Source organism: Sinocyclocheilus anshuiensis, unplaced genomic scaffold (genome assembly GCF_001515605.1).
Source record: "Sinocyclocheilus anshuiensis isolate Anshui unplaced genomic scaffold, SAMN03320099.WGS_v1.1 scaffold534, whole genome shotgun sequence".
Lineage (NCBI taxonomy): Eukaryota > Metazoa > Chordata > Actinopteri > Cypriniformes > Cyprinidae > Sinocyclocheilus > Sinocyclocheilus anshuiensis.
Genome location: NW_015547712.1, coordinates 437,614 through 450,983, shown reverse-complemented (window position 1 = coordinate 450,983; position 13,370 = coordinate 437,614). Strand labels below are relative to the sequence as shown.

General features: G+C 31.9%; 2 protein-coding genes across 2 annotated transcripts in view; both read right to left on the bottom strand.

The window, feature by feature from the left end:
- LOC107704052 (adenosine 3'-phospho 5'-phosphosulfate transporter 1-like) overlaps positions 1–5,513 on the bottom strand; it is an 8,614-nt gene extending 3,101 nt beyond the window's left edge. The window contains exons 1-4 of the mRNA XM_016506890.1: positions 5,128–5,513; positions 3,710–3,900; positions 2,484–2,644; positions 1,011–1,289 (exon numbers count right to left, since the gene is read on the bottom strand). Coding sequence (XP_016362376.1) covers positions 1,011–1,289; positions 2,484–2,644; positions 3,710–3,900; positions 5,128–5,147 — 651 coding nt within the window. The 5' untranslated portion in view covers positions 5,148–5,513. The remainder of the gene's footprint in view (positions 1–1,010; positions 1,290–2,483; positions 2,645–3,709; positions 3,901–5,127) is intronic.
- A 2,038-nt stretch (positions 5,514–7,551) lies between these two features.
- The window catches only part of LOC107704051 (NF-kappa-B inhibitor epsilon-like), a 20,592-nt gene continuing 14,773 nt past the window's right edge, over positions 7,552–13,370 (bottom strand). Inside the window, exons 3-6 of the mRNA XM_016506889.1 lie at positions 12,578–12,788; positions 9,497–9,585; positions 9,168–9,416; positions 7,552–7,996 (exon numbers count right to left, since the gene is read on the bottom strand). Coding sequence (XP_016362375.1) covers positions 7,931–7,996; positions 9,168–9,416; positions 9,497–9,585; positions 12,578–12,788 — 615 coding nt within the window. The 3' untranslated portion in view covers positions 7,552–7,930. The remainder of the gene's footprint in view (positions 7,997–9,167; positions 9,417–9,496; positions 9,586–12,577; positions 12,789–13,370) is intronic.

The following is a 13,370-nucleotide window of genomic DNA, read 5'->3' as shown; positions in this document are numbered from 1 at the left end:
AATAATTTTTTTTTTTTTTTTTTTTTAACTAATGAATAAATAAATAAAATATGCTGTACTTCCTTCATGGTGATTTTAATTAAATAATAAAATAAGTTAAAACATTAAAATGTAGATAATTGTAAAATATCTAAAATAATAGATAATAGATTAAAAAAAAAATTATATTGTGAAAACATGAAGGCTATTAACTTGTGCACACAGTTTAATGAAAAACAAATTAAAAGATTAATATTATTGATTTTATTTTAATTAAGAAATTATTTAATATGTTTTTCGTTTACAGAAATTCACACAAAAATTCCAATGCATAATTTTAATGTTTGGTACAAGTGAAACCAGGAATCAAAATATGATAATATGTTCATCATACAAACCATGGATAACCATTTAGCATGCTTGAAACCTCACTAATAATTTATTTATTTATTGTTTTATTTGAATCGGTAAAATAAAGCACTGATATAATCTGCTTTCCATATCAGCGTAAATAGACCAATGCTAATATTTCAAAGAAATGCAAATATTGTCTATCACCGATATGATCACAGATATATTGTGCAACCCATGATATGGTTTTTACACAGGGAAATATATATATATATATATATATATATATATACATACATCGTTGGTAACACAGGGAAATATATATATATATATATATATATATATATACATACATCGTTGGTAATATTTGCTGTAATAATGTTGCATAAATTCTTTATGGAAATGAGAATTTGGGTGAGTGTGTGAGGAAAATACTGTCAAAAAATGAAAAATGTCGCACATCTAATTGTATACTTATTGAACAATGAGCATATTAGAATTTTTAGTTTTTACTTTTTATTGTTAATTTTATTTCTTAATCATCTGTTATGATTATTTTAAATCCTTTTTATGTAAAGACCTTTGAATCACCATTGTCTATGATGACGATGATAGTGTGTGCTATATAAAATAAACCTGCTTTACCACACAGCTCATTTACCCAGAATGCAGTGCTGTACCTGTGTGGGAAAGCTGATGTATTTGAGCGCTTCATACTGGCACCAGCTGCTGAGGATGTTGGACAGTGAAGCGAAGGAGTATTTGTACATGGGCGCACCGTGACGGGGCTGTTTGAACAGGACACACCACAGACCGGACACCGTCAGCGCCAGGATGCGGTTCATGAACACCAGAAACTGAGAGTCTCTGAAACGCTCGCCGCTGCCTTTCACCTCGGTCGCACCGTACGAGCGCGTCATCACCCGCTCCTGAAGAACACCCCACGTCAGGTACGACGCCTGCACGAGAGCAAAACATATACAGATATTGATATATGAAGAGGTCATTTGCAAATGCAGATAACTCAAAAATCATGTTTTTTATTATGTTATCAGGTTTTTATTGTGTTTGCTGTATTTTTTTACCTAATCAAAATAACCCAACTGCAGTTTGATTGACATTAATTGGAATGCACAATGAAAAAACATGATTTTTGAAAATTGTTAAAAAAATAGAGTTATCGGTTTTTGCAAATGAACTCTTCATATGTAGATATTATTGCGAACACATGACTATTAAAAGACTATTCATTTCTTAACTTGTGCACACCGTATTAAAAATAAAATAACTTCTTCATATTATTTACATTTTAAAAACTGCAATTATAGTAGTGGGTATCTACTGAGAATTAATACTGAGAAAAATGGGAATTTCAAAATATATATGTATGCATTGTAGATATAGATATATATCGATAAAAATATATATTTTAGATATTATTGAACACATGAAGACTATTAACTTGTGCACACATTAATAGATGCACTCCTGGAGGTAGGAAAACAAAGTTCTTTATGAACCGCAGGATTGCTTGTAATAAAGATTTCAATGCAAAAGGAAAGGCAGTAGATCTGACTATTTCTGTCAATGGTAAGTTTGTGATAATGTAAGAAAAGTAGTTTAAATGTTTTGCCACTTGCTTGAGCAACTTCATATATAAATCTAGAAGTAAATGCAAAAGTAAAAAGCATTGAATGATGTGTTGCTTATATTTATTGTGTTTAAACATGTCTGTGAAAGATTGCATTACTGTACTGTGTAAAAAAAGAATTGCAATGCTGAAAAAGCATTTTCAGTGACAATGTTTGGATTTAAATCAAAATAATGGAATGATTATAATGTTGGAATAAATGTTGGTTTGTGGTAAACAGCCACGGATCAGTAGCAGACTCCTGTGTGAAAGCTGCTTCTCCTCTCACAAGAGTCACCTAAGAGGGGAATTCCCCCCATTTTCAAAAATGAAATTCAGGCCCTGAATAAATGTCTAAAAATCCTGATTGAAGTATCACTATAAATAGTTATAAATTATAAAAAGAAGGCTTTAAAAAGATCGGTATCGGTGATCGTATCGGCAGATACTGCTTTCTAATAGTGCTTTCTCTACTATTAACTTGTGCATATAGTTAAATGTGTGTGTCAAATGAATGAATAACCTGGAGTCCAGCAGCACAGAAGAAGAGTTTGACGGCCTGTGGAGCAGATGAACTGGATTCAGACTCATTTCTGGCCGCCGGCGAAGCATCATCCAGCAGTCCAGTCTTAGATTCATTCCCAAACACGCACGTCTTTATGACAGGAAAACAAAGCCCACGACCTGCACAAACATCAGCAGTATGTCAAGAATCAGGTGTGACAAGTACTTTCTGTAAACTGTCAGTTTCTGAACACGGCAGCTGCTGCTACAATAATGCATACATTAATATTGTGTTGATGACTTTAAACTATGTTCAGGTCGAAATACAAACTTATCGCTTAACTGAGAGAGAATGAAATTGATGCAAGCAACCTTGTATAAAATTATAGTGGACATAAGTAGGAAAAAATAAGTGGACATAAAGGAAAAAAAAGAATAAAATAAAATAAAAAAATATATATATATTAGTGCTGTCAAACGATTAATCGCGATTAATTGCATACAAAATAAAAGTTTTTGTTTGCATAATATATGTGTGTGTTCTGTGTATATTTATTATATATACATAAATACACACACATACAGTAATATTTTGAAAATATTTACATGTATTTACATGTCTATATTTATATTCATATAATTTATATTATAAATAAATATATTTAATAAATAAACATAACCTATTTTTCTGAAATATATACATGCATGTGTGTGTATTTACAAATACATAATAAATATACAGCACACATACATATATTATGTAAACAAAAATCATTTGACAGCACTAATATATATATATATATATATATTGGACATAACTTGGAAAAAAAGAAGAGGTGAAAAAATTATAGTGTACATAAGTTGGAAAAATAACTGGTAAAAAAAAATACTTTTAAAATGTAGGATTAAATAAGTGGGGGGAAAATTACAGGGGACATAAATAGCAAAAAAGAGGGAAAAAATGTATTATGGCAGACATAAGTTTCAAAAATAACAGGTAAAAAAATTATAATTTTTGACATCAGTAGGAAAAAATAAAAAATATAGTGGACATAGCTAGGAACAAAATTTAAAAAAATACAATGGACATAAGTAGGAAACAAATAAGTGGTACAAATATTATAGTGGACATAATGAGTGGTAGAAAAAAATATAGTGGGAAAAAAATTATAGTGGAGATAAGAGGGAAAACTAAACTTTTGACTGGAAACGACAGTGTGCTCAGGGTAGGTTACTTCAACAAACCTGTTTCTAGATAGTTGATTCGTCTGAAGTAGCTGATAAGGAAATATCCAGGGATGATGATGGTGGCGTAGCCCAAAACATTGAGGAACAAGCGGAAGAGCCACACGTCCTGCCAGCCGCCCAGCAGCGAAGCGTCGTCAGCGTCGGCAAACACAGACGGCAGAACGCACAGCGCCGCACACCAACACAAACTGAGGAGAAAATATCATACATTACTCTCGCTACAGTACACATGTCCACTTATCTTTACTGAACCAAACCAAAGGAGGAAATCAAAACTGTCACACATCTGCAAACCTGCTCGAAATGCAACACAGGAGTCTGTAGAAAAGAAATCAGGTGCAACTGCATAATTCAGCGCTCCGGTCACAGAAGCGTTCCTGTGTGTCGCGTGAATTCGGCATTCCTGGAATCCAGCAGGTCTGATCCCATTCCAACAGAACGGCTCTGTGTTCAGAGCTCAGGACGCCACAAACTAACCCCTGTTCCACCTGTGTTACCCGACACCTCCCATTAGACCAGTTGAGCGCTTCATTAAACCAGGAATGCGTCACAATGTGAAGTCAAAGCGTTGTAATTAACAGACTTCAACAAGCGTCTCTGAAAGACTTCATTCAGCAGTTTCCACACCTTCTGATCAGTGAATTTCCACGGCTCTCCCAGCTTACTGAATACTCATTTTTCTAGCAGATTAAATCACTTAAAACTGGAGCTCAACTATATATGTGGTGGTTAAAAACACATAGTAAACAGGGCTCTAAGCTTACTTTTCTTTTTACTTAAAAAATTTAGGAGCACGTTCAAAATTTTTCATGAATCACTGACTCACTAGATTCGTTTAAAAACACAGTTCATTCGTAAACGAGTTCCGCTGTGTCTTTGTTTTAAACTATTTTCGACGACGAAATAGAGCAGCAGTTTTTTTACAGAGACTGTAAAAAAAATTATATCTTATGTACTGAAAGAAGTCTCTTATGCTCACCAAGGCTGCATTAATTTGATTAAAAATACAGTAAAATTGTGAAATATTATTACAATTTACAATAAAGGTTTTCTATGTCAATATGTTTTAAAATGTCATTTATTTCTGTGATCAAAGCTGTATTTCCAGCATCATTACTCCAGTCTTCAGTGTCACATGATCTTCAGAAATCATGAAAATATGCCGCTTTGCTGCAAAATTATCAATTATTGTTTTTTTTTCAAAATTCTTTGATATACAGATAGTTCAAATGAACAGCATGTATTTGAAAGCAGTATTGATAGCCTACATAAGTAATTTTACATAAAAGCAGACAGAAGATATGATTTTTTTAATGCTTCATGCCAGTGTTAAAGAGCTGTCCGAGAGTGTTGCATTAAAAGTGATTCTGACGTTAGAGATGTTATGTTTAAGTGTTATTGTGATGTCTCAGTACCTCCATGCAAACAGAGGCATTTTCCACCAGCGCTTCAAAACTCCCTAAAACAGCCGCTCAGACTTCTCCAGACGGGCTCCCGCGCCGAACATGTATCGATGAAGCCTTCGGACAGGATTTAAACCATCCACATCCAGGATCCGGACAAATCCCGAGTGTTTCTGAGCGAAAACTTCTCGGCCTGCTTCATTCATGAGTTCCTCTGGACTGACGACGTGTTAACACACACACCGCAGCGCTTCCGGTTGCGAAAGGAGACACACCTTCACGTATCCGTATAGTTTCCTCTTGGATTTAGTATTACGAGGCTTCGGTAAATATTTCAAGGTTTTATTGCCTAACAGTCGTGTTGACACAGTTCAGAGAGTAAAATGTCTTTGGGTTTGTGGGCGGGGCGATTCATTATGCTTCATGAGGGGCTTTTAATTTGAAATTTACTCGGCGCAGATTCTCAATGCGCTGGAATGTGTAGCGCCCCTCTGTTGTCAGGCGACACTGCAACGCATCATAATATATTTTTAGAAATACATATATTATAATAATATCTGCTTCTCTGTGATTTTTTTTTTAAAATATTGCTAAAATATTTATAAACTTTTGCACATCTCATTGTAAAACTAAAACGTTTTGATCGCCAAATATTCAAAATAAAATTTTAAACAGAAGATTGTAAATTTACTAGGATACACATTTACTTTGAGTGTTTTGTTGTTTCTATATTATGCGTTTTAATTTGAATATTGTTAAAATATTTATAAACGTTTGCACATCTCATTGTAAAACTAAAACGTTTTAATAGAAAGTATGTATTTAGTCACCAAATATTAAAAATACAATTTTAAAACATTAAAAGATTGTAAATTTACTAGGATACACATTTACTTTGAGCGTTTAGTTGTTTTTATATTATGCGTTTTAATTTGAATATTGTTAAAATATATTCATAAAATGGTTTAAAAGTTGCAATATTGCATATTTTATTGTAACGCTTAAATGTATGCATAAATACATGTTAAAAACATTAGAGGACTGTAAATTTACTAGGAGATACATTTAGTTTTAACTACTGCTTTTTTCTTCATTATTTTTATTAATTTATTACTTGTAAGCTATTTTCTCAATAATCATATACTGTCATATTTGAGAAAAAAATATAAATGTAACAAAAATATTTAGAAGTATCAAATATATTTAGACAATTTTGCTTAACAATATTAATGTCTTTTTCTGACATATGCATTTATTTATATAATTAGTCACCAAATACAACTGCAATAATACAGTATACAGTCATATTTTAATGAATATATTAGAGCTCAAGATACATATAATTATAGCTAATTCTCTTGAAATTTTCTTTTTTTAAACCTGATTCAAATTCCTATTATTAAATTGTTTTCTCGGCACTCGTGTGATTCCAAAATATTAAATATTTTTTAAAATATATTTTAAAATTTGTACAAAGTGTTGCAATATTGCACATTCATTGTAACTTACTGTACTTCTTAATGGATTTTAATATTATAATAATTATTAATTACAAAATATATAAAATTTACATTTATTATAATTTATGAATGAAAATAAATTTATACTTTTTGTTAACGTTTATAATATTTAGTATGGAGTATAACAAATGTAAAAAAAAATAAAACCTTAAACATTAGAAGATTGTAAATTTACTAGCATGCATATTTAGTATCAGCTGCTTCGTTATTATTTTTATGAATTCATTATTTTTCTCAAAAATCATATTGCTATATTAGAAAAGTAACAAAAATATTTATAAGCATCAAATATTGTAAAAAAAAAACATTTAATTTTGCAAAAAAAAAAAAAGAATTACTTTAAAATAAATTTTTTATTCTAAAAGTCAGCATTTAATGCTATATTTAGTCACTAAATATGATGGCAATCATATGCTGTACAGGAAAGAAAGGAAATGAATATTCATTTACAAGAAAATATACTCGTTTCACATGAAGTGGAAACGGGTTTTAACCTGTCTGAGTTTACATGAATGGGACACATTATTGGCAAGTTATGAGGATTATGAAGATTGATGTGGCACATGATTGGAAACACACACACACACACACACACGCAGTTATTTTTTTACAAGTTTACCAGGAGCTTGTTTTTGTGGCTTTTCCTGTGTGTTCTGCTCATTGCTGTTTTCCAGTATCAATACTTATGAGCACTGCAGCACATTTCTCCTCTTAAAAACTCCAGAGCATGACTCTGTCGCCAGCGTCGGTTTGGTTTGTGTTATACGCAGCGTTTAACATTGAAAACCAAAATGCAAATGATATGATTGTGTAGTAAGCATCATAGTTGCTGGCAGATGTTCATGCTACCCAGATAACTCAAAAAAGCTCTCATTAAAAAGCACTTGCATTCTTAGTAGAAAGAATACGCTGCACGTAAATATTAAAACTACTTTTATTGGCACTATGACCTGTTTTTTTTTTTTTTTGGAAAACACGTTTGCAAAGCAGTGTTTCATTTGCTCATCTTGTTTACACTGTATTGCTACAAAACATCAAATAACGCTAATTATAGACCAGAATGCATTTGTGTTGTTTGACATGAAGGTTTTTCAACAGACTACATACAATACGAGTTACGTCCGCATGTCCCTGACTCCAAGCTGTTACTGCGGCACAACCAGCCCGATCTCCGCTGGACATAAACAGATGGGGTTACACGCAGACGCACTTTCCAAAAGCTGTACATCATTAAGACCAAAGTCCTGCAACTTCAGATCAGTTTTTCAAAATTGAAGAACATGCCACGGACATGTTCAGGAGAAGCTCATGACAGTCCTGCCCATGATCTGAATGTCGTCGAAGGGGAACAAGGCCAAAATCTGCAAAAGCAAAAGGAGAAACGGTGACCACATCATCCCATTTCTAATGCAAAGCTTACCGAGCAAATGCAGTTACTGTATGCTGCTTTACAGTAAAACAGTGACAGTGCACAGGGTCAGTTATGACTTCATGCTGACTTTAAAACCCTGAATTCAATAAGAACATCGTTGCACATCATGCACACTAATAATCAACACAATCTATCACTCATTATGCAACAACATTAGTATTATTTAGACACTTTTATAGAATTTATTCATATTTTGTTTATAGTTTTATTTCTTTTATTCTTAACTTATATTTTTATCTTTTCAGCTTTAATTTTATTAATTTTGTTTTGTTTGTCATTTTTACTAATATTTTTATTCTATTTAGCTTAATTTTTTTTTTCAGATTTCAACTTCAACTTTTATTTCAATTAGTTTCTAGAGTTTTTTTGAACATGTTATGCAGTATTTTTAGATGCGCTATTATGTGCTATTGTCATCTTTATTAAACGTTTTTCTTTAGGTTTATAAAACATGAATAATTTTAATAATTTAGTACTATTTAGTAATTTTAGTTAGGAGTACTTTGGCACTTCAGCTTTAGTTTGGTAAGGTTAATTTTTTTAATATATTTATAAAACTATAAAATGTTGTGGCATTGCACATCGTATTGTAACTCACTGTACTTTTTAATGGAAATTATTGTTATTGTTCATTATAAAATGCAAATAATAAGATTAATATTATAATTAATTATTAATAATCAATGAGTATTTCTTAATAACACTTAATTAAATAACACTTAATTAAATATTTATTATTAAACATACCAAATGTTAAAAATAAGTTTAAACATTTAAGTCTTTATAATAGTAGCATTCAAAATTAATATGATTCATTTTAAAATATATACAAATAATAAAGTTAATGTTATTATAATTTATTATGAATAATAAATTCATATTTATTAATAATACTTAGTTATAATTTATATTATAAATAAATATATTTAATATATAAAAATAACGTTTTTATGAAATATATACGTGCATGTGTGTGTATTTATATATACATAATAAATATACACAGTACACATACATATATTATGTAAACAAAAACTTTCATTTTGGATGCGATTAATCGTTGGACAGCACTAATAATAATGTAATTTGGGTCTCCTCACATCATCATTGCCATCGGCTAGATCCAGGGCCGTCTCGTCCTCCATGTTTCTGATCATCTTGTCGGCTCCAGCTTGGCACAGGAGGTTAGCGATGGCGGCGTCCTGTCGGCCCACAGCCAGATGCAGCGCGGTGCAGCCGTTAAACATGGCAGCGTCTACATTGGCCCCTTTGTTGAGCAGCAGGTTCACCGCCGGCACGTCGTGCAGCTCCACCGCCACGTGTAACGCCGTCTTCCCGCTCGTCCCCTCCTGAGGGGAAACCCGACAGACGTTTGGTCACAAGACTAAAGGCTTTCACTTCACACAACAGATCAGCTGCAGCAGCTCACCTGGATGTTCAGATCCACAGCGCTCTTCATCAGCAGCCGCAGGAGACGATGATGCTTGTGCAGCACAGCCACGTGGAGACACGTCAGACCTGCACAATAACAGCAGAGCCCATATCTCATTATACCTCCATTAATATGTGACCCTGGACCCAGTCTTAAGTCGCTGGGGTATATTTGTAGCAATAGCCAACAATACATTGTATGGGTCAAAATTAAACATTTTTCTTTTATGCCAAAAATCATTAGGATATTAAGTAAAGATCATGTTCCATGAAGATATTCTGTAAATTTCCTACTGTAAATATATCAAAACTTCATTTTTGATTAGTAATATGCATTGCTAAGAACTTCATTTGGACAACTTTAAAGATGATTTTCTCAATATTTAGATTTTTTTGCTCCCTCAGATTCCAGATTTTCAAATAGTTGTATCTCAGCCAAATATTGTCCTATCATAACAAACCAAATTGACCCTTATGACTGGTTTTGTGGTCCAGGGTCACGTATATAATATAGTAGTATCAACTCTGATGTCAGAAACATATACGCTACATAAATATACTAATGCTGCGGAGTAACTGATTATATTATAGTAATCAGTTTCCAAAAAGAAGTACTAGTAATTAGAGTATATTACATCTTAAAATGCTCATAATCAGATTACAGTTACTTTATGGATTACATGATTACATATTATTCACGGCAGTAAATATATAATTTCTTGATTCTCCCTAATTTCTAATTTAATTTTTCTTTCTTAAAATCCAACTTTGTGTCATACCATTTAGCATGGACTATATTCACGGAGGTCAAGTAAATACATTTGCGAACCATGTTTCTGAATGTTTTTATTTCACTTTTAGTCATTTTAATATTTCAACAAACTTATTTCAATTAGTTTCTAGGGTGTTTTTGAGCATGTTGTTACGCAATTGCTAGGGTGTTATGAATTGCATTTTGCATATGCATTTTTCTATGCAGCTTTTTTTAATTTGTTACTGTTATGTGCTTCTGTCATTTGTATTAGTTTCTGTAGGATACAGTTAGCTGTATAATTTTAGTTATATTGAGTACTTTTGTACTCATGCACATGAATAATCAAGACAATCTATCACTCATTATACAAGACAATATAAACAGCATTAGTAATATTTATATACAATTGTAGTATTTATTAATATTTTATATTATTTATTATTATTTTATATTTTCAGTTTTAATTTTTTTTTCTTACATTTTCATTTTAGTTTTAGCAATTGTTATGTGCTTATCAATTTTATTAGCTTTTTTAAATATTTCTATTTAGCTTTATAATTTTTTTTTTTTTTTAGTTGTAATCATTTTAGTACTATTTAGTCATTTTTAGTTATTAAAAATGATGTACTTGTAATTAGAGTATATTACATCTTAAAATGCTCAATCACATTACAGTTAGTTTTTTTGGATTACATGATTACATATTCATAATTTACTGATTCTTCCTAATTCTTCTTTTTTTCCTTTTAATTTTCTTTCTTAAAATCCTGTGTGTCAAACAATTTAGCTTGGACTATATTCACAAATGTCATGTAAATAACTTTGCAAGCCATGCCTCTGATTTTGAGGGTAAAATGCACCTCTGAAGTTATTATTAAGTTATTAGAGGTTGAAACAATAACTATGCAAGTTACTAAACACTGCTGATGTATAGCTGTGAAACACTAACGTCATCAACATATCCAGTAACTGCTGATTCTGGAAGTCTGGACAAAACTATTTCAAACCTGGAAGACTTTTTTGCATGTTTATTAATGTTTGTTTATATAATGCAAAAGTTTTTTTTTTTCAGCCAAACTTAAAAAATCCCCTTAAAAAATAAAATATTTAGCCTACTTGAAATATCTCTGAGGAACTTAATATTTCTAAAATATTTCTATTTGTAGTGTTTAAGTGTTTAAATTATTCATATTTTAAATTTTTATGATTTAATGAATTATTAGCCTTTTATTAACTCGCAAACCCACTGCAGCTCTTATTAAGCCCAGTTTGGAAAACCCTAGTGTAATGCAATGTTTAATGCACTTTATGACGTTGGTATCCAAAAATGTAATGTATTTCTTCTCTATGCTTTATCAATTCAGCAAGTCTGATAAAAGTAGTAATCTAAAAAGTAGTCAGAATACATTTCCTAAAATGTGACCCTGGAGCACAAAACCAGTCACAAGGGTCAAATTTTTGAAATTGAGATTTATGCATCAACTGAAAGCTGAATAAATAATCTTTCCATTGATGTATGGTTTGTTAGGATAGTACAATATTTGTCTGAGATACAACTATTTGAAAATCTGGAATCTGAGGGAGCAAAAAAATCTAAATATTGAGAAAATCATCTTTAAAGTTGTCCAAATGAAGTTCTTAGCAATGCATATTACTAATCAAAAATTAAGTTTTGATATATTTACGGTAGGAAATTTGCTAAATATCTTCATGGAACATGATCTTTACTTAATATCCTAATGATTTTTGGCATAAAAGAAAAATCTATAATTTTGACCCATACAATGTATTTTTGGCTATTGCTACAAATATACCCCAGCAACTTAACACTGCTTTTGTGCTCCAGGGTCACAAATGAGACAGTAGCTGACTTGAAGAGAAAACTGAATGATGAAGACGACGTTATGAAACGCTGATACTGGAAGTTCATGACAACATGGAAAATCTCCAGGGCACTTTTTGCTTCCAACTTCCTTGTTCTGACACAACTGTTTCTGTTCACTAAAAAAACCTCATGATCCAGTCAGAATCAACACAAGAGAAGGAACCAACGTCACAGAAGTGTGACTGCATTTCTCAAGATGACTCTTCCCAATACACACGCCAGAAAAACACAGAAATAGATTCTGTATCTTTATCTGTGCATGTTAGGCTACAGTGCACTTGCTAGGGTGTTTTGAGCATGTTGCTATGCTATGCAGTTGCTACAACAAAACACCGAGGAATCAGTCATGTCTGGAGCACAAACGCTGCAGGACCATTTACACACTCAGCGAGGCCCAGTAGAGCTCTGTTCAGTTCACTAACGAATATGAGGACTCTCACCTCTCCAGTTCTGTGCTTCCAGCACGCTGGTGAGTTTGTTGGGCGAGGCGTTGTGGATCATCTCATTGGCACAATCCCAGAATCCGTGCTCACACGCCACATGGAGAGGGGTGTTTCCCTCCTGGTCCTGGAGCTCCAGTGAGACCCTCTTTTCTACAAGGCCCTTCACTACGGCGGGCTGGTTCAAGTACGTGGCCAGATGCAACGGCGTCTACGGACAGCAGAATTAAGTAAGCATCGGATAAAACGCATAAAACATTGCACAGTCACATGAAAATAGATCTGATCCTGAACATTATAGTGTTTTTCTGTAATGACAAAATAGTAACAGCTATTGATATATTTAAAAATATATATTAAAATGTATCATTTAAATAAATAAATAAATAAATAGTGTGTGTGTGTGTGTGTTTTTTAAATACATTTAAATTTTATATTAAATATATATAATTACAGCTAAACAATGTATTTCTTGTATTATTTTTATAAAACATACTACTTTATGATTAAAATAATAAATTTAAGCTATCATTAAGCTATATGCATATTAAAATAATTAGCTTAATTATATAATTACAATTATTTTAATATGTATATTACTATGTATAAATTAGTATAATATATATTTTTTTAAATATTGAAATAATAATAAAAATATATGTGAGTGAGTGAGTGAGTGAGTGTGTAATGTGTGAGTGCGTGTGTGTGTGTGCGCGTGTGTGTAACGTGTGAGTGTGTGTAGTGTGTGTGTGTGTAACGTGTGAGTGTGTGTGTGTGTGTAACGTGTGAGAGT